The sequence below is a fragment of the Rissa tridactyla genome, chromosome 4 (genome assembly GCF_028500815.1).
Source record: "Rissa tridactyla isolate bRisTri1 chromosome 4, bRisTri1.patW.cur.20221130, whole genome shotgun sequence".
NCBI lineage: Eukaryota > Metazoa > Chordata > Aves > Charadriiformes > Laridae > Rissa > Rissa tridactyla.
This window is the reverse complement of record NC_071469.1, coordinates 40,970,547-40,991,916: the sequence shown is the minus strand read 5'-3', so window position 1 is coordinate 40,991,916 and position 21,370 is coordinate 40,970,547. Positions and strand designations below refer to the sequence as shown.

General features: G+C 48.5%; 1 protein-coding gene across 3 annotated transcripts in view; it reads left to right on the top strand.

The window, feature by feature from the left end:
• The first annotated feature begins 6,490 nt into the window (after positions 1 to 6,490).
• ACTN1 (actinin alpha 1) overlaps positions 6,491 to 21,370 on the top strand; it is a 92,292-nt gene continuing 77,412 nt past the window's right edge. For 2 of the 3 annotated variants that reach the window (XM_054198805.1, XM_054198806.1), the window contains exon 1: positions 6,491 to 6,737. In XM_054198805.1, the coding sequence (XP_054054780.1) occupies positions 6,633 to 6,737 (105 nt within the window). In that variant the 5' untranslated portion in view covers positions 6,491 to 6,632. The remainder of the gene's footprint in view (positions 6,738 to 21,370) is intronic. The other variant, XM_054198804.1, reaches the window with a different exon arrangement.

The window sequence follows — 21,370 nt, the reverse complement described above, 5'->3', positions numbered from 1 at the left end:
GTTTCTGAGCCATTATCCTTGGCAGGCCCAGTGGAGCAGACCAATGGCAGCTTCACATACCCTAGAGATTCCCTCCCAGGGATTCTTCTCTTGTGGAAAACCGCACCATGGATGGTGGAGCCTGAGGTCTCCAGGTGGCTACAGACCTCTGAGATGGCACATGAAAGCTTGGTCAAGCATCCCCAAAAGCGCATTGCTCTAAGCATACCTGAGTGTAGTGGTGGTTTTGATCAGGCAGGGATTGCTGACACACTATTGCAACAATCATAACCTACTGTTGCATGCCCTAACAGTAGCAGCTGTAACTGTAACGGACCCAGTGCATCCCAGAGCAGTGGTGGATGGCATGGCAATGGCTATTGCTGCTCTGGCCAACGTTAGGCTCGCAGGTTAGCGGCAGAGCCATGCGGGAAGGAAGCTGGTGCTGTTGCTGAAGTACGATGAGGAAGCCGCTCTCCGCAGAAGAAATGAAACGTTTGTTGGCTTGCTCTCGGGAAAGTAATTCCAAGCTGTGGCCGGAAAGGGGTTCTGCTTGAAAACAGCCTGAGGATGCCACTGTACAAGTGATACTTGGACATGGGGGAGGGCTGCTTTTTCCAAACTTTGTCCTAGAAAATCGCAGACCTGCAATTATGGAGAACATCAAAGTGAAGGAAAGGGTTTCTAAGTGAAGTTTTTAAGCTGGGGCTAAATAATGACAGATCTGAAAGTTCAGTGACTCTCTCATAAGATTTTCTGTGAGGGCAAGGGTGGAGCTGGAAAGAGACTAATCCCTGTGCTTGCCTTCCCACTACCATCTCGCTGCTGTTCCCTTTCCAGAAAGACTTCATAACACTTGCCTCCAAAGCCTGTCACACTTGCTCCATGGCCAGTTTTTGTGCCTGGGAAGCAAGAGAAGCAACAAATTCTGCCTCCTGCATCTGCGAGGCATGGGCACATCATCTGGCAAGCTCCACTCAGCCAGAGAGTGAGAACAAGAGATTCAAATTTGAGTTTCCCCCTTGGCGGCACCAGGAACAAGTGAGCCTGGATTTCATCTGCAGTCCCCAGAAGTAAGCAGGCTCTCCTGCTTTCTCACCACCATGGCCATGTGGAAGGCACAGGTTGGATCTACCTTTTGGAGCTCTGCTCGTGGAGGTGGGTCCCTGCTGCAGCCCCTGATGCACCATGGCTTCTCCTGCCCCTCAAGCTGCCTCAGCCAGAAGAGACTGCACTGAGTGTGGCCTGGATCAAGCCTTTGGTTAGTACATGGATATACCAGTTGTCAGGGATTTGTGTGCTTGTGATCTCCAATTGGAAGCATGCTCTCTTCTACGCTTCAATCCAGCCTCTGACTTGTGTAGGAACATGGAAAATGCTGTTGTCTTTAGCATCTCTGGTTCCCGACCCTCCTTGACATTTGGGCCAGACAGAGGTACTGGGCCAGGGATGTCCTTTCAAGACTGACACAGAAAATCAAAAGGGCTGAGCAAAGAAGCCCACAAAGAGCTGCCCCTCAGTACAGTCTCTGTGCCCATAACCATAGAATAAGGATGCCAACCCCACTGGGGAGGTGATTTCGCTGTACATACATGGGTATGTAACGTGACCCTGTAGGTCAGGTACTGTTGTCTGATTTTAGCCTCTATGTCCCTCTGCAGGACCAGCTCAGCAGCTGCCTGAGTTGAGCCTGTTTCGCTTGTGCATGATGCTCCTGTGCACTTCCAAGCAGCAAACACCTTCCTCTTCAGCAGTGAAGGGAGGAAACAAAAAGAAATATGTGGGTACTTCTCATATGTTGGTATTCAATTTGCCTTGCAGGATGAAAGTAGACACAGTGCGTACATGATAACGGGAATATGGGCCTGGGTGTATAATTCTTGATCCCGTTGTTGCTTAAGTGACAATGTGAAAGCAAAAAGACCAATCTAGGGTACATTCTGCTAGAAAAGGAAAATCAATGTTCTTACAGGAGGAAAAAAATAATCATCATTTTCACAAAATGACAAGCTTCAAACAGTATTAGCAAGTGCTTACTGCGTGGAGACAGCTCTCTAAGTCACTTTGACCTTAAAGCCTGTGTTCTGAACAAGCACGGCTGACCCCCAGTCAGTGGGAGGAGACTGCACAAGTACCTGAAGAAGGGGTTGTCCCAGCAGCCACATTAGCTCCAGGGTGCAGGGCTGGGGAGAGGATTTTGGAAGTTCAGGTAAATAGAAAGGAAAATAAAGGGAAAGAGGACTTAGGATGGTGAAGGCAGGGTAGAAGAGGAATACAAGTATGAAGAGGCCCTGATGGAGAGAAATATTTTGTACTTGGGAGCTTCCTTCAGGACTCCTTTTCCTCTCATCCAAACACAGCATCCCTGCCTTGGTTGTTCCTTTTTTTGCCTCATTTCCAGCTATGCCTGGATGACCATGGCACTTATTAAAAGCACAAGTTTTACCCAATCTCTAGTCATGGGGCCCCTCCTCCCTAGTCTCCTATGAAGCACGGAATATCCCACTGAACTCCACCAAATTAAAGTCTGCTTTTCAGAGGTGCTTTTTTCAGAGTTTTGACTGGTAATGTGTCCTGGACCAGGGAAGTGGAAATGATGAAAAAGAGTGTAACTTGTTGAACCCTTTACTGTAAGAGCACAACATGCAGTTCAAATTTAAGTGCTAAATCCCAGAGCTACAATGCTTTTGTGTATCTGCAGTATATAATCGCTGAAACTTGGCTGTGAGACTTCCCAAAACAAAAGTCAAGGGCCACTTCAACACAGCCTTGTTCATTGTTGTACGGTGACCGAGCTCACCTGCCAGGCCTCATTACAGAAGCTTATGGATGTTCTTGGCAAGAAAGTAGATATCTCCCCAGGGAAGCTTGTGACCTGTAGCTAATATGCGAAGCACAAAGAGAAAGAGTAGCAAACAGTAACCAGAAATACCCCAATGCCCTTGGGCTTCTTCCTCTTTTCATGTTACAGGCTGAAGAAGTGGGATGTACGTCCAACCGTTCCCACGGTGGCTCTGCCTGCTGCCCTACAAAAAAACCCACTCCCTTCATTGGATTGGAAAGACCTTGTTGGAGGCCCCTTGGTCCAGCAAGGTTGGAATAATACCCAAGGAAATCAGCAGCGATCTTGTACGGAGGAGAACTCTAGGAGACTAAATAAGGAAAAGCAGAGTACTGCTGTGGTTACAGACATCTCTCCCATCAGCAGCACCGGCTTCTGTAGCTCCTGCTGCTGCTGTGCCTCCCTCTCCCACTGCGAGCTCATCTCTTCCTCTTCGTGGTGCTGGTACGATTCTTTGCAAGGGCAAGGGTCAAGTGGATCCGGGAACTATCCCAAGTTTAGAAACAATTTTTTTTTTCCCTCCTGAGTACTGCCCGTAAGTTAACAAAACTCTGGCCAAGAACACTCTCTCACTTTTGTTAAGGAGTCCATGAAAAGCCAAGGATTGGTATGGGGTGAGGAATGAAAAATTAAGGATTTCCCAGAAATCCAGGCAAGAATTTTAATAAGTGAGGATCGTGAAGTTAGAAATACAAATAAGAGGGACAATTAGGAGAGAGGCTCTAATACACTAGAAACCTCACAGTTGTTCTTGATTTTATTACATTTTATTGCACTGATGTTGTACATTAAATAACTAATCCATTCTCTGCCCCGCGTAAGAAGAGATAGGTAAATGTATGGGATTGCTGATATTGGCAGTTAATAACATTTTTCAATTTATATTACCACCAACCTCTGTAAGAGGGATCACTAGGTGTATTTTACACAGCTAAGAAAATAACATTATGACTATGGGGACAGATGCTTTGAAACTCAACTCCAAAGAACCAAAACGGCAGCATGCAGAAGACTCAGCCTCACAGAAACCCATCGCGTGTCTTAGGGCTTGGATCTCCATGGTGCTGAGCATCTCCTGGAAAATGCTGAAAATCCTCACTCACTGAATGGCAGCCGAGAGCTCTCACCACATTAGTGGAGGTGTGAAAAGTGGTTTTCAATAATGGGCTTTTAAACTACAAATCTGGGGAAGCAATACGATAGGACCCCTGCCTTAAAATACAAAGCTCAAGACTTTTCTCAAGGAATGTGTTTGCTTCCCTCCTCCCTTTGCTTTACAAAATCACAGAGTGATCGGGGTTGGAAGGGACCTCTGGAGACCATCTAGTCCAACCCCCCTGCCAGAGCAGGGTCACCTAGAGCAGGTTGCACGGGAACGCATCAGGAGGGTTTTGAATGTCTCCAGAGACAGCGACTCCACCACCTCTCTGGGCAGCCTGTTCCAGTGCTCTGCCACCCTCAAAGTAAAGAAGCTCCTTCTCATGTTTAGGTGGAACTTCCGATGCTCAAGTTTGTGCCCGTTACCTCTTGTCCTGTCACTGGGCACCACTGAAAAGAGCCTGGCCCCATCCTCCTGACACCCACCCTTTAAGTATTTATAAGTGTTGATAAGGTCCCCCCTCAGTCGTCTTTTTTCCAGACTGAAGAGACCCAAGTCCTTCAGCCTTTCCTTCAGATTCCCCAGCTCTTGCCAATTCCCATATTCTTCCAGATTCCTCAGGTTGGAAGTGTCCTGATAAATATGAAAAACTAGAAGGTAGGAAAATTTTGGGATAACACGTTTCTTATCTCTAAACTATCATGTGATCAGGCTGTTGGTTCATAGCTTCTGTTGTGGGGTGTTCATCAAATTGTTATAAGAAATAAAAATTGTCCTTTTCTCTTCAAACCCTGATGATTTACTTATTTCCCCGGTGTAAACTCCTCTGCTCTGCTTGTCAAAAAACCAGCCATCATCATCTGCACCTCTCTGCAGTGCCAAACAGTGAAGTTTCTTTCAAGCCCATTACCATCTCTCCAGAGTGATAGGACAAATTTGCATTCCCCAGCACTTCATCATGAAACACATCCAGGAGGATTTCCAAAGCGCCTGGTACTCCTGGATTCCTCAGATTTGGCTCCCCTGGCTTGGGATGCCCTGAGTGGCCTGGTTTCCCAAATGGTCTCAAAAGGGAGACATCTCACATTGCTTTTGAAAATCATGGATATTACTGTACTTAACATATTTAAATAATCTTTCTACCCTGAGTGATGCATGGCAGGGTAAATACAAGTCTCTGAACAGTTCAAAACAACTCTGATAATTATATTTGTGTTTATGAAGTCTGAGAGCATACACAAGGAGCATCATATGACACATGAAGACGGAGGACCACACAGAGCATCCATCCATTATGGTCTGCACAGTTATGCCAAGAAATGAAAGAAAATACCTAATTTCACCTCTAATGTTTGTAAGAAGCAGAAAGCAAATTCCTTTCTTTTGGAAGAGGAGCTCACAGGTGTAATTTGGGGCTAAATTCTGCCTGATGTTGAGCATTTCTGCTCGTTTCATCCTGATGCTTTGCAGCATCCTTCCACTGCATTCTCAGCATCCCTCTCCCCCACATTCATGGACTAGAAATTCTCTGTTTCCTCTGAATCTGGATGAATTGGGACATGGGCTCGCTCTGCCCTGGATGGTGTCTTTGGGCTTCCTCTCACTCTTGAGAGAGATACCATCCTGCTTCCCACTGAGACTACCAGGGGAAACTAATAATCCTATTGTCATTTTTTTTTTCCCCTCTCTACTTGTTTAACTGACAGAAACCCACGTCAGGCATTTGTGTGTCAGTAAACTCCTTGACGGTTTGCGTTTCTCACCTAGGAAGCTGCTAGATGAGCCAAATGTACGTTAAGCTTAGCGTTTTCTCGTTAAACGGGATATTTGCGGGCGGAAAGCGGCAGGCGTGCCTGGGAGGCGTGGCGCAGCACGCTGCGAGCAGGGTCACCCTGTGTCACCACGCACACCGGCAATCCTAACCTTGACCAGCGGCTACCAGCCGGGAACAAGCGAAAATAGCTATTTTTTGTCACCCTAGGCGGGGGCACACCTGCATGACCGGCTGTATCTCGCGTGTGGTGGCGGCGGGACTGCAGACCTGCGACCGCACACCCTCACGGCAGGGCCGGCACCAGGGGCCGCCAGCTGTGTCACACGGAAACATCCTCCCGGCGACAAAACGCTGCCCTGACCCGCGCAGCTCCGCCGCCCCCCGGCACCGCTCGGCCGCCCCGCCCGTGAGGGCGCATCTGTGAGGGGCCCGCTCCCGCTACGGCCTCCCGCGCACCCGCGCCGCGGGGCCGTCGTGGGAAAAATGCCCCGAAAGAAGCACTGAGCTGCCCCGCATTGCCCCGTCCCAGCGGGCACCATCCCCACCGCCCCTCGTCCAGCTCGCCCGCCCGCCCTCCGCCTCAGCCGCCGCCGCCGCGGGGGAGGTGCGAGGAGGTGCTGGGGGAGGGACGGATCAGCCAGCTCCCGCCTATCGCAACGGCCCGGGCGCCATGACGGACGTGGTGGGCGCGCAATGAGCGCCGGGCTGTGGTTGGGAAATGCAGTCTCGGCGGCGGGTGGCGGCCAATGAGAGGGCGCGGAGGCGGGCGGGGGCGGTGCGGTGCGTCCCGCCCCCGCCGTGCTGCGCGCGGCTGAGGCGGAGAGGTGGGAGCGGGCGCCGCCGCCGCCTGCTCGGGCTGAGCGGCCGCGGGGCCGGGCACAGTGGGACGGACGGGACGGGGACAGGCACAGGCACGGGCCGCCGTCGCAGCAGCCGCCATGGATCACTACGACCCGCAGCAGACCAACGACTACATGCAGCCGGAGGAGGACTGGGACCGGGACCTGCTCCTCGACCCGGCCTGGGAGAAGCAGCAGAGGAAGGTGGGTGACCCCCTCCTCCCCTCCCTTCACACACACATCGCGAGGCTGCCGGGACCCGGCTCCGCCGCCCCCACCGGCCGCGGCGGGGCCGGTGCGCGCCTGGCCGGGGGCTGGCGAGGCGTGGCGAGGCGGCGGGGGCCGCGGCGGCGGGTGGAGCGGGCAGGTGATGGCGGGGAGGGAGGGAGGGAGGGAGGTGCCGTGGCGGGTCCCCCCGCAGCAACAGATGTCCGCCCTGTCACGCGCAGCCCGCCCGCAGGTGCGCCCCGGGGGGGGCCACGGCGGCGGCGGGTCCCCCCTCCGCTATCCCCGCCGGGCTGCCCCGGCCCGGCGGCGGGACGGTGACTGGCTTCTCGTTTGAATGGTGTGGTTTAGGGCAGGGCTTGCGCGGAGCTCATGTCCAAAAATGGTAACATTCGGCCCTTTTTTTTTTTTTTTTTTTTCCTTTAAACCGAAAGGGTGGCGGTGGGGGGGAGAGTTCAGGAGGAGCTCCAGCCTTGCCGCTCTCTAGTTATGGGGCTTTTTTCCCCCCCTCCTTCTTTAAACCAAAAGCATCCTGTATTAGATCACTCTGGAATCCTAATCCCCGAAACATTTCCGTTTTAGTCACTTCATCAGGCAACAGTAAAGCAGAATTTGAAACACCACTCGTGCTAACATGGCAGGGGCACCTCGGGGTGCAGCAGGCTCCCGCCGCTCTTCCTGGCCAGTTGCTCCTTCGCTCTGGGCTCACGTTTCGGATCCCACCTTGCTTTGCCGGAGGTGCAAGCAGGCAGGAGAATCTCCATGCCTTCCATACTAAAGGGGAGGATATTCCTTATTTATGCATAGAAGATATATTAATATATATAATGTAGCCCGAGGTGTGGGGCTTTCTGGAAGGAGGGCACACCAGTGAGCAGATTCTTCTTCCTCTTTAGCCCCTCTCCTTCTCCCGTCCTCTGCTTCGAGATGAAGGGTTTTCCGTTTCTGCTGTTCATAGCTGTCTGAAATGGTGCCGCTGAGCAGTCTTTCCCCTGGAGTCTGATGAGTTAATTGAAGGTGATAGCTATAAAGCCGCTGTCAGCGGTTTCCTGGTTTCCTTGCTTGGAGAGACTTCGGAGGTGAGAGTAGACAGCACGAGAATTAAAGCATGCAAACAAGGGCATTTAGTTGAAAGAGAGTTGATGGTGTGTGAGCTTACATTTCAACAAAAGAGAGAAATGTAATCTTGGTCTGGGGTGTGAGGGATGGATGGCTTATCTGAAGACCAGGCTCTGTGCCTTTAAGGAGGGAAGTTTCTTCCTTTTCAAAAGATCTGCCTGACTGTGATCCCTATCTCCAGTTTTATGCCAATATCTGGCTAATGCATCTAGGAGCAGTCAGTGGGGCCCAGAGCCGAGATGGGCAGTATTGCACACAGGCTGTGAGGGGAAATGATTGTCATACTGCGGGTTTTTTTGCCTTTCATGGTGCAGGGTGAGGGGAAATATTTCATATGTAGTGGGACACTGACTTGGTTGTCAGAAGCAGGGGTTGAACCTTTGGCTTAAAAAGAAGTCCCAAAACCCAAGCTGTGGTACGTGCCCTGAAGGCCATGCGCTCTTTTAATATTACCTCCCTTGAGTAGTTTTAAAGTCCTCTTGGTCCTATCACAAGAGGGGGACAGAGAGCTACTCTGTTAACGTGGGTTACTTCTGCAGTTGAGGGGAGAAGCCAGGGGGAAGTTTTAAGGAATGAACACATCTGCTTCAAAATAATCTAAGCCAATTTCTTTTGATGGTCAACCACTACCCGTTGAGTTTGATGTGCTGGGTGTTACTCTCCGGCTTGCTGAATGGGAGGGCTCTGTATAGTTAGGTGTCCTTTTCTGGTGGTGGAGTCACTACGTTGTTTCTCTTCCTGACGATGGACAGCTGAAGCTGTTCCCTTCTCCAATGGGTGCAAGCTCATATTTCTATGATGACCCACCCCTCTGGTGTCTGTGGGTAGGAAGATCAGGTCTGAGAGTGATGACTCTTCCCAATTGTAGCCTATCACGCTAACCCCTCCTCAGAGGGATCGATGAGCGGACCGCAGGCTGTGCAGATATTGAGGGACAGTTCTTGTTCCCCACCCTGGGGTCTGAATGTGACCGAAAGCCCTGTTAGGGTCTTGAGGCTTGCTTCCTTCAGAGGTGGGGAGGTAACAGTATATCCAGTAAGCATAAGCCTGGGATGCATGGTGTAGTAAAACTGTCACCCCTTCTTACCTGTGAAATGAAATCATTGCAGTAATTAAAGTTAAATGTTCATTACTGTACACGTTCATTAATAGCTTACTGAGGTGAACAGGAGAGATTCGTGCCTCCCAGATATTCCTGTAGGCTCTTTTCAGGCTCAGTCTTTCCTGGTTGACTTGCATGTTTTAGGTTTTCCTTCACCTAAGGAATAGCTAGAGAATTTCTGATAGAGGAAATCTGTCTGATTTAAGTACTAAATCAGACAGTACGAAATCTGATTTAACTACTACCAAATTATTGTTGTCATTATTATTTATAGCACTGATTCCAGCCAGGGAGACAAACTTGAAACTTTTATGCTTGGGCCTTCTCTGGGTGGGGAGACAGCATGTCTAAAGTGGTGGCACGGCCAGTAATCGAGTGAGCAAGTGTCTGTGTGAGAAGTGGCCATGTCTTACTGGCTGTTTCCTCCCAGCCCCTTGTGTCCTGGCTCGGTAAGGCCCTGCGGACTGGGATAGCTGTGCCACAGTGCTGTCCTGTGTGGCTTTGCGCAGCTGGGACTAATTGAAACTTGTGAAGCAAACAGTCTAGAGATGTTGCTCACAGATAAATTTAATCCAGGTCTCCTTCTCCTGGCTGCATGGGCTCAGCAGAGCTCATGGCAGGCATCAGAAGCTGGTAGATCTGCTGATTTTCAGTAATGTCCTTACAGCATGCCTGTTGAGGCCAAGAAGTTTGCTGAGTTTTCAGGAGCTGGCTTGTGGGTTTCTTACCTGTGCTGAGAGACAAATATGACAGCCTTCGGTGTCTGGGGTGGTGTTTGAAATACGGTGTCATGACCTGCTTTGAGATAGGCAAATAAATGAGCTGCAGAGTGAGTTTCATATTTGAAGGGTGAAGTTTGGCCTCTTGAACATGATACAGAGAAGAGACACTGATCTCGCCTCTTCCCATCTGCCCCTTCTGGGAAGTTAATGTTTTACAATATAGGGATAAAGTGACAGTTCCTGGGAGGAAAGCAGCTTTGTACATGAAGCCTATTTCTCATGTCTATCAGAGGAGACTCTAAGAGGTTTTAAAGAGCTTGTTACAGTATTGCTATTCATAAGTGGTAAAAAGATATAATGTGCAGAAGAAGTTCAGCTACTTCTCACTTGGTATAAGCCTCTGCATGGCCTTTTGTGCGGGAGCAGGGCTCTCTTCTGGGGATTAAAATACTTTTGCCTTTGCACTGTTGAACTCATCTCAGTAGTTTCTTCTAATAGCCACTTCTTTCTTCTCTCTTCTCTCTTCTTTCCTGTCGGGAGTCAGGCCTCAAATTAGCACCAGCCAAGGCATAACAAGATTGATCCTGCTGTTTCGCAGTGTTAAAAAGCAAAACTTGCTGAAAGCCATTGCCACGGTCTTACCTAGCTGTTGAGGTAGACGAACTTGTCATGTAAAAAGTACGTATGTGGGTGTTTACTGGCCAAGAGATTGTCACTTGTGCCCACAAGGACATTTCTCCCTTTTGATGCCAAATGGCCAGCTGAAGCATTCAAACTTTTCCTGAGTCACCTGGGGGCTTTTGGTGAAGGAGCCAGATTTGGCCTTGAGGGGCTGTGTGAGCCACTTGGTGCTCAGCACACCTAGCTCATCTTTGCAGGTGAGACGAAGGACAGTGGTGAGAAGGACAACCTCCTGTCACCGCCTCCTGAGTGTCCCAGGGAGATCAGGAATGACACTGGGGCAAAGCTGCTGCTGCTTTGGGGTGCTGGTAGGGGTCAGCCCTCGGGCCCTGCATGCAGCAGGCTCTCCTGTTGGCCACTGTCATTTCATGAACCAGTTGCTCAAAGTGCACCTCGTTCAGGGTTTATTTTAAAATATGGCTGGAAACAACTTGCCCAAACTGTAGAGGTGGGGGGGAAACTTTAAATGCCGAATTGCTTTCTGACCTGACAGCTGCTGTCTTGACAATATGAGTAGGAAGTAGTGTTCATTTGCAGCATGTAGAAGACAGCCTTATACAACCCAAATGATGTAAGAATTGTCAGTAATGCTTTTCTTTTTCAAAAAAAAAAAAATCAAACCGATGAAATAAATGTGCCTTGTCTTTGTCCAGTGCTGCTCTGCCTCACCATGTTGGCATTTCTGTGGCAATGTGGCAGTAAATGATATCTCTGGCTGAGAGAACTGCACTATTCAGATTTACAGTGCTGCTGATGCAGTGATAGCACAGACTTCGGGAGCACTTCTTCTGCCCTAAAGAAGTACTTACCAAGTACAGTTATTCATGAACTTAAAGAAATTCCTTGTTAGAAATGACAGTCTCCCAGAACCCCTCTCGCTGCTCTGTGCTGTACGCTGCATGTAAAGATACACAAAAATACACAAAGGTGGTCTTATAACCTAAAAAGCCATGGGTCTTGCAGCCCTACTGTGTCTGCATCCAACAGGTCTTACTGCTCTGTTATGATTTGAATTTTGCTGTGCTAATCACATCTCTGAGGTAGGGTTGTTAATGATAGAAAGTACCCATTAAACAGAGCTCAGGTCCCTCATGGAAACATGCCCACCTCCAAGCCTGCTGGTAGCATGCTCAGATCAGGTGGTAAGACTGTGACTAATATCTCTGACAAAATGTAAAAGTCATAATCAGAGCTTCCTTTTCCCTTGGATTGAGTGTCCTGTCATCCAGTCAGGGTCTATTTTGAGAAGGTTATCTAGATTTCCAGAAAGCTATAGTTGTGGTAACTGCTGTGGACCTATACAGAGGTGTGATACCACACCCAGTCTGTAGTTTGCTAAAATTTCTTTCAGTACCATCATAGATTCAGCAGTGAGGTAAATAACTGTGCATTGTTGGTGAATGTACAGCACTTGGGTCCTTTGCTCCTGCTGTGAGTGACACTGCGTAGTACTTGCTGGGCCATAGTGAGGGATGGTCCTTGCCTCGTCTCCACAGTGTGGGTGTGCTGTAGGAAAGGTGGCCTGGGTGCACCTGAGAGTCCTTATTTTTCAGTGACCAGTATTGATACAGAAGCAGAATGGTGAAATTTGTAAGGCTGCTTGCTCAGCTGCTCTTTTACAGTCAAACAGGCAGGCAATATAGGTCACCAGCTATCTCTTATCTTTCGGATCAAACTTTCGTTGTTTAACATAGGTAGCTTATTGCCAGATACTTGCTTTTCAAAACATTAAACTAAAAAATTGCTGTAGGGAACTCTGGAAATATCTGTCTTTGTAGATCAGTTATTTGTCCTTGAGTGTGGGAGCTGCCTCATACTTTCTGTGATCGGGTTTCATCAGGATGTATCCCTGTGGGTTTTTTAACAAGAACATTATTATTCATTGTAACCTCTTGGTGCATGATGAATGAGGCATGTGCTCTTTGCAGTGACTTGCCCACCTATTCAACATCCTATTTAAGGGGAAAAATGAAGGTGAAGGTGGGCATGGGTTAAGAAAGAGACTGCATGTTCTTTGGGGGGGTGTATAACAGATCCCAAGGATCAACTCATGAGAACACGATACTCACCAAACTGGATTGAACTGTTCCTTTTCCTAATCCTCTAGGGAAGGATGAAACACCTCAAAGGCATCCAGCTACCAGCCCAGTGATGTAAAGCGTGTCTGCCTGGGGAATTTCTTGCTGACTGCTTCAGGCAACCAGTTTAAATTCTTGTACATGTGATTTGGTAATGACATTTTTGCCATGCATAAGCGCAAAGGCTAGAGAAGATAATGTTGTTTTCCTCCCTGATAGCTTGCAGTGCTTGGTGGTATAGCTTGAGGAGTCTGGCATGCCACATAGGGCATCTTTAAGCAGAAGCTGCTTGGAAACTTCAGTTTTCTTGGCTGTCTGGTGAGAACTTGTCCCCTTAGAAGGAAGCGGGGGCTTTTGTATGAGGTGGTGTTGTCTGGCTATGAAATTCAAGTGTAAGTGGATGGTAGCTGTGAGAATGTGGGCTGGTAAGCCTGTTCAGTAAAAGCATTTGTGAACACTGGGATCACATTTTCAGAAGCTGTGTGTGTTACAGTGGAGACCCAGTGAATGGTGCCTGCTCTTGCCACCACTGAGGTGACCACCATGAATGGTAGTAATATGCTGCCCACGTGCTCCTGCTGTAGGCACCTTGCTCTTCTCGTGTGTGCTGTGTGAGAGGTGCAGTTCTACAGCCTAATGTGTATCATGCATTTTTAACTGGAGGAGGAGCAGGGTTCAGTTGGTCTCCCTGGCCAGGTTATGAGCCTGTGTGCTTTCCTGTGCACACAGGACTGGGATCCGCTTAAGGCTTTGGCCTGGAGTTCTTAAGGTTGGCACAAGCAGCAGTGACAGAGATGGTGAAAAACTTGCATGGCAGTACTGGGGAAGGACTGAGAGCTTTTTCTAGCTGCCTGTGGATTATCACTGTTGTGCCTGACACTTAGGCTGTTCTCTGGAGTGCACTTACACTAGCAGAGGATGGCTGTGCTCTTTCTGATGATGAGGTGCAGAAAGCAGTCACTGTAGAAAAGAGGCTGGAGAGCTGTCTGGGGAAATGGGTAGCTGCTAAAATACAACACATACAGTGGACTGGTCTTACTTTAATGTGTTGTGTCTGCCTCAGGGGCTTGCTGGATGTATTGCTGTGACTTTTCTGAGGTGTTTTGTGCAGTCTAAGGAATGGTGTTTGAAAAAGTTGGGTACAGAGTGCAACGGAGTTTACTTTTTTTTAAAAAAATATATCTAAGAACATAAAACCGATTTCTTGCTGTGTATGACTATTGGAAACATGATGGTTACCACAAGGAACGTGCTTAGCATGACTTCTATAAATCTTGTATAGCAACATAAAACCCTCTCATCCCCTCAAAGCCATAGGTGAACTGCGTGTGTAGGGGGGGAAAGCACGTGAGTAGTATGCTTGGCTAGGTGGGAAAGACATGACCTTAGCAAGAAAGGCAGAGAGTCATCTTTGCTTCATAGAGGCATAAGATTTGCTCTAACTCTGGGATTTTGGGGATGAAGCATGTTACACAAAGCTTGGATCTATTGGGATGAGTTGGTGTAGAGTGGTGAGATAGGCTTGTCAGCAGCAGGACCTTCTGTCTTGGTGCTAGTCATGCCAGAAAAGTCTGTTTTATTGAAGTCTGTGGAGCCACCCACTGCTTTATTTTGACCCCGGCGCATGAGACTGACAGGTTCTCAATAGAGTCACCCAGATCCCCGAGACAGAACTGGGGACTTCTTGGGCCAACCCAAAAGATGCTTAAGTGAGAAAACCACTAGCATTAATATGATTAGCAAAAAGAAAAAGTTTGCTTCCTGTTCCCCTCCCACTGCCGCCGTCCCTGCTCTTCTTCCCCCATTGCATGAGAGCAGAACTTGGTCATAGGATGTTTGTGGTGTGGCCTGGTGCCAGTTTAACCTTTTGCTCCCTATTAGGCAGTAAAGCAGAACCGTTTTTTCCCCATGTTGGTTTCCTGTCGTTGTGTCTTTCCTGCTCAGCTGGCAATGTGTGTATCCTATTGGTAAGGGGTGGATCAGGCCTTTGCAAGCCAACCCTTGTACCAATACTGCAGCTGTCTGACCTCAGGCTTTTACCTGCAGTTTTCCTCTCTTCCCCTTCTTCCAAATCTGTTGTTGCTTTGAAGCACTACAACATGAACAAGCTCTGCAGAGACCTTCTCCACCCTCAGTGCACTGAAACAGCTCCCATTGACAGGATTGGGGTATGCATGAATAAACAGAGGGGGACTTTGGTGTCTCATCCGGATGAATCTTTGATTTGTCATTCTATCTATGTAGACTGAAAGCCTGCTGGAAATGTATTCATCCCTGTGGTGTGGGAAACGACAGCAAAACTGGCCTTTCCATTGTATTAGAGCCAAGATGGGAAGTGCTGGCAGGTGAAAAGGCCATGTCTTGGCTATTAACGCTCAATACAGTGGACACTACTGATGTGAGTCTCCATATATCACCTGTCTGTTGCTCAGATTGGAGTGGTTTCAAGCAGGTCTATGAATGCCAGCAATCCAAGGCTTCTGGGCAATCTTACATAACACACTGGTGTGGATAGTTGATAGGCAGGTGAGGCTGTATGGCAGACTTCTTAATCAGCAACTTGTTCCGTATCCTCTTAGATGACTTACATGGTCAATGAGAAGGCAGTGATGACTTGAACTTGATGTATCAGCTGGTTGCTTCTCTGGCAGTCTGCTTGACTTTCTTTACTTTGAGGGTGGCAGAGCACTGGAACAGGCTGCCCAGAGAGGTTGTGGCGTCTCCTTCTCCGGAGATATTCAAAACCCGCCTGGATGTGTTCCTGTCTAGCCTGCTCTGGGTGAACCTGCTTTTGCAGAGGGGTTGGACTAGATGATCTCCGGAGGTCTCTTCCAACCCCTACCTTTCTCTGATTCTGTGACTTTGCAGTGACCGTCCATTACTGCAGTATAGGGCCTGCCTTTCAGGATAGCACAGGTGGGCTCTGCTTACATGTCCTATGCGTGGCCCTCACTTTCAGAGGGACCTTTATGAAATCTTGTATCCCTGTGCTGGGCAGAACAATGCGGAAGGGCAGCACAGCCTGCTCACTCAGCTCGTTCCATCGTTCAGTGTGCTGGATGGACAGTTTTGCACAGAATACTCATGCTTCCTTTTACAACACTGAGGACAATTCTCCTGTCCTTACAGAGGTGCTGAACCACGGCCAGTTGGCAGTGGAGGAAGGACGACTGCTTTCTGTGGCCTTTGGATCAGGCAGTCGGGGCACTTGCTACTCCTCACTGCAGTATGTGATGCTAAGCACTCGAACTTCACTGCTGCTGTAAATGGAAGTTGCGCTGTTACATCTTCGCTCCAGGAGCTAGCCTGTAAAGGCCTTGGAGAGATGAGGGAGAGCAAGAGCGCCATGTATGGTCTCTGCATCCCAGCTGAGTGCTCTTTTCTTCATCATGGAAAGTGATGTGTACATCCCAGAGCCCTGTTTCCTGGCCAGATTCCTTGACTCTATAGCAGCCGAGTTTCTCTTACTACCCAGTGTACTTACCTGTGATCCCCCTCAGTTTATTTAAATCTACCATTCAGTAGACTGTGAGTTAGTTCTGCTACTTAGATGTATTATCCCCAAGAAAACTTTAAAATTTGGCTCCATAGGTGAAAAAAAGCAAGTTAATTTCTTAACTGCTGAACAATCCCAAAGAAATGATGCTTTGTTTAAAGCTGTTTAGACCATATCTATGCCAGGGTTTATCGCAATGGAAAATACTTCATTTCCTAAGGAAAACTTTGATTGCAGCCAAAAGCAGTTCCAGCTTTTTAAGTGTATTTATGCTTCCAGGTGAGTTTCCTACATGTCTTATCTGGTTTGGGAGGTGTGGAGATCTCCCACCGATGAGGGAGGGGAGAGCAGTTACTTGGATGGAAGGGTGTGGTGGGAAGAGGAGTGTGACAGTACATTTGTTCAAGCCTCTGCCTTCCCTGTAGCTCTGCTTGTGGTGTTGCTGTACAAGAGGAGCATCTCCAGGGGAAGCATCGGTCTGGGCCGCACCTAGCTGAATGCACAAAGCGAGACCTTATGCCTCGTCAGTGCTCACTCATCAAGCACCTTCTGGCAGCGGCACTTGCAGGCGGCTGTGCTGCTTGGAGAAGGCTGGGTGGGGGCAGCGGGGGAGTACATTCATGAACATGAACAAGTCAGTTTCAAAATGGCTAACGTGTGGAAACTTGCTGTTTCCCAAGGGTTTTGTTGGGCCGTTGGGGAACTCTGGCCAGGGATGAGACTATTTCCAGCTGTGGTGAGCCAAGTGTGAACTCACTCTGGGCAAGATGCCCAGCTCCACTGATTCTCTCCTGCCAGAAATCCTCACCCTCCAGCCAGCGATACCAAACTCAGTTTCTGCCAGTCTTCAGCTGAAGACCTCTGAAGGGACAGAACAAGGAGACCAAGCTGAGCAAGATACTTCTGAGGAGGGGGTGAGGGGAGGCGAGGCACTGAAGAGCTTGCGCAGGATAGTGGGATGTCACCACTGAGGGTTGACTGTTGTGGCAGAGGGTTGGTGAGAGGTGTAGGGACATGCTTTTACTAGGGCAAGTGGAGAGGGAAAAGCGGGTGGTGGGGGTGCAAGGCTTTCCTTGGCTAGGCAGAGCTACCCAACCCACAGGGACATACTGCTGGCAGTGCCATCGGGGTAGTCCTCTGGGAATGAGTATCATTCCCTTCATTGTGGTTTCAACACATTGGGGATTTCTTCTGTAAAATATGATATTCCTTTCCTCTTTTGCAGAAGGTGCTGCAGGGCAGAAAGTGGGCGATGCTGTGCAACTGGGACCTCTTGCCCTCCATAGAAAAGGCATGGCCACACAAAACTTCATCTTTCAGAGCTGGCAGTCCTTCCTGTTGCAGTATCCATGCATTGGGATAGGAGCTGTTGCAGGGATCCATTGTTCCAGCTGCTTTTCCCGCAAAGAATGTTCTGCAGTCAGTTGTTGCTGAAGGAGAGGTGTGAGAGTCAGGTGTGCAGGAACCCTCCCTGCATGTTCCTTGTATGGATTTTTAGCAACTGGAGGGACTAAGGGATTAACGCCTCATACTGTGGGCCTTCCAGTGCTGGCAACAATTGCTAGTGAAAGGAAATTTCTAGCTGCTTTTCCTGGTGAGTGCCTTTGGCTCCTGATAATGTGGGTGTTTGCATTCAGCTGTTTGGTTGGAGCTAGCACATCGCTGTTAAAGAGTTTCTAAAATGCCTGTAGTAACAACTCCTTGCATGCTGAAACAAAGCATCACAAGCATGATGCTGTGTCGTTAATTTAGCATGCACAGACCTGTCTGCAGCATGTCTTTTGAGTCCAGTCATGCAGAGGTGTTGGAGTTGATGGGGCCAGCTTATGAACAGGAGACCTTCTGTTCTTGCAAGCACCCCTTCTCCAACTCTGATAATTTTCATGTGCCAGTGTATCATCTGGTGACACATTACACTGCTCCTTGCTGTTGCAGCCTGTTGCAAATGGTCTGACCCAGCCACTTACTGACAGCTTCCTACAGGGTGGACCACTGAAAGCTTTTTCCATCCTAGACCCAAAGGAATATTTGCCTCCCCCTCCTATAATGGCTTGTTTCTTTAAAACTGTTAACTGGCCATAATCCAATCATTACTACTGTAATTAGTGGACTGCTTACAGTAACTAAAACACTTGAAGCGTAATATCCTCTGTGTTTGCAGAGCTTGGAACAACTTTTGCCTGCAGTCCTGTGAGAGGTAGTTACTGCTGGTGGCCCAAGGGTGGGTGCAGGGAACACAGGGCAAGCCTGGCACAGGCCACACTTTCTCTCACTGTATCTCTTGCCAAGCCCGGGCTGGCACCATGTGGGCTTCCTGCAGCAGGGAGAAGCTCAGGAGCCCTGTGGAGGTGAGCCAGTATGCCCAGCTCATGGTGATCTCCTGCATCCCCTTTGTCAGAAAGAGGCTTCTCTTTGCAAGCTGTGTCAGAGGACACTGGTGTTGGATGGAACTTGCAGGGCAGCTGGTGGCATTGAAGGTGTGATGTAGTAGTACTTAACATCTAGTTTATTACATGGTAGAAAATATCTACGTTGCAGCAGGTTCAATGTCTCCTCTTGGTGTCAGAATACCCTCTTGTCTTTACACACGGTGTCTGTGCTCTCCCCTCACCCACCAAATTACTAACTTTGTAGGCAAGGCCAAGAGACTTCAGCTCTTGGCCCTGAGATTTGTTCTGCAGGACATGGGGTTTCCAAGCAGATGCATCGCTCTGCTGCGTTCTTCAGCCTCTTCTCCTTTTGAGAGCAATGAGCTGGCTTTCCTGAAGGCTTCTCCTGCCCTCTCCTCCGTAGCCTGGCAGGAGGGCAGTACCAGTGCACTTGTCTCCAGCCTTTGTTTTGATTCCTCATTTTTACCTCCTGAGATGAAGCTTGTTGTAATTCAGGCTCTTCCTCCTTGGGGAGAAGGACCATAGTGAGGAACAAGTGTGGGCAGTTTTTAAAGTGGAGAGCCCTGCTGGGTGAGAAAGGATGAGGGTGGGTGTGTACATGCAACTGCAGCAAGCAAAGGCCCTGCAGTGGTAAAATACCTAGCTGCCCAGCTGCCTGCCATCAGCTGGCAAGCACACTCTACTCAGCAGCTGAGCAGGATATTCATTTGCAGTGTTTGGCCTGTGATGGGATCGGAAAAAGGAAAAGTCTCTTTGGCCTTTAAAAAAACAACAACAACCAAACAAAAAAAACCACAACAAAAACAAACAAACAAACCACCCCAAAACAGCAACAAACAAAAAACAGAACAACCAACCATCATCACCACACCCCAGGAAAAAAACCCCACCCAAAACCTACCCCCACCCCAAAAACCACTCCTATCACAAGGTTTTCATTTTGCTATTGAACAATGATCCTGCTGCTTTTCCAGGCTTCATTGCTGTGTGGTGCTGGGCAATAGAGGTACTATAAGATGCGGAGTCTGCATCATTGCCCTGGCAGGTGAAGCGAGTAGAGAAACAACCTCTGATGAGTTTGTTTCATGTACTCTGGATTTAGCTTGGGAGGGGAGAGATGTTCTCATCCCTTGGGACCTTGTGTGTTCTGTCGGTATCTGTCACTGCTGTCTGTATACTTACCTTATTGCCCCAGAAATCTGCTGTTGTCACTGAGTTACGTAAACAGTTGAAAATGTACTTGTTGCCATGTAGGCCAGAGTGGTCAGTAAGGTGAGGAGCAAGTCCTAGAGTGCCTGTGGCCAGAGATCTGTGTGGTGGGCTGCGTGATGTGCCAAGGTATCTTCCTTCTGGCCTGGGCAGTGTCTACCTGTTGCCTTGTACTCTGCCTCATCTGTCTGCATCTTCCTGCAGCCCCTTGCCATGCTCGTAGCCTGCAAGGTAGTTGGGGAAAGGGGCAGTGTTTCTGCCCTGTGCTTGTACCGCACCCTGTACAGCACAACTCTGATCTGTGAGCGTGATTCCCAGATGCTGCAAGGCCGTGACCACTGAAGCGATGGTAATGGATTTTAAATGGACACCCCCCCTTTTTTTTTTTTTACTTAAGTTTTGTCTTAAGACCACTTGTGCTGATTACAGCACATAAAAGTTGCTTCCCTGTTTGCAGTACTTGCTCACAATCCACTTGACTCAAATTATTTTCAATTCTGTATACTACTGCACTTGGCACCGTGCGTTTAACTTGCTGTTGGCTTTAGGTGCTGGCGCAGCCACTATCAGCGCACCCTGCTTGAGTGCTTCCCTGTCTCTCTTCAGGATGAAGTCTAGTAATAGACCACTTCAGAGTGGTGCTTGTGTATTTCTGTCATCTCTAACTTCAGATGTCTGCTTTCAGCACGCCGCTACAAAATTGCAAGTATATATGTCCCTTTCTCCGCATCCTTCCAACTCTGTTAGTACAGTACAGCAGTTTTTGTAGCGACTTTCTGCTGTGAGCATAGCCAAAGAGAATAAAATCACCAGCGTACTATTTTTTGTTAAGTTTTGCTTTGAGTTTAAAGCCTCTGATGGTACTCCTTGTTATCTCTTTTTCTATCTATATTTCCCTATCCCAAATTCTTCCCCCTCCTCTTCTTTCTTTCTTTCCTTGCCCCGCCTTCATTAACAGGAGCTGGGAAGGAAAAAAAAATATCTGTGTTCCCACCTTACTCTGCCATGATGTTCAGTGATCTCGTATGCTTTCGCCTGAAGATTGCTGTTCTGCTTAGGTGGGTTGCTGGCTTTCATGGTCTGATAAGTTAACAAAATTATATGGTACTGAAAAGAACTTTTGAAACTCTTTGTTAATAAGTTTTTAACAATTGTCTTCATCACTTTCACCTATAGACTATTTTGGTGATGTTGCTTTCCTTCAGAACTTATCTGGAAGTCCCCCGCTGGCAGTGGGCTCTGGCAGCCCCTGAGTAACCTTGCTCTGCTTCTGAACAGGGCAGCAGCAGGCAGGCTTGAGGTAGGGGAGTGTTTGCACTGGGCACAGTCGGGCTGTGGGAATCAAATGTGTGGATTCGGTCTGCATGGCCCATCCAAAGGAACAGGTCTCTAGGCAAAGAGCAAAGCTCTTTTATCAGTGCTGGGGCACAGAGTGCATTAAGAGGTGTCGTTTGGATAAGTGTGCCTCTGGGTGTGCTATAGCAGTGTGAGGCATTGGCAAAACTTGCTCGGGTTTCTCTTCCCCTCTGACCTTCCTTTGTGGTGGATTGGTAAGTCACATTCTCCTATGACTTCTTCTCATGTGAACCCTTAACAAGGTTTTGTAAGACTGCGTATTTGTCATGAAATTGCAGGGCACCAGAACAACAACCACCCTTCCAATCTTAGTAGAAGAGAAAGAAATATTAGCTAGACATGCCTGTTTCTATCAAACTAACCGAGACTTAATTTACCCCCCATTTGCTCCTTGCTTTGCATTCCCAAGAGGATATGACTGGGCAAAATATTTCACATATGTATATTGGGGATAACATA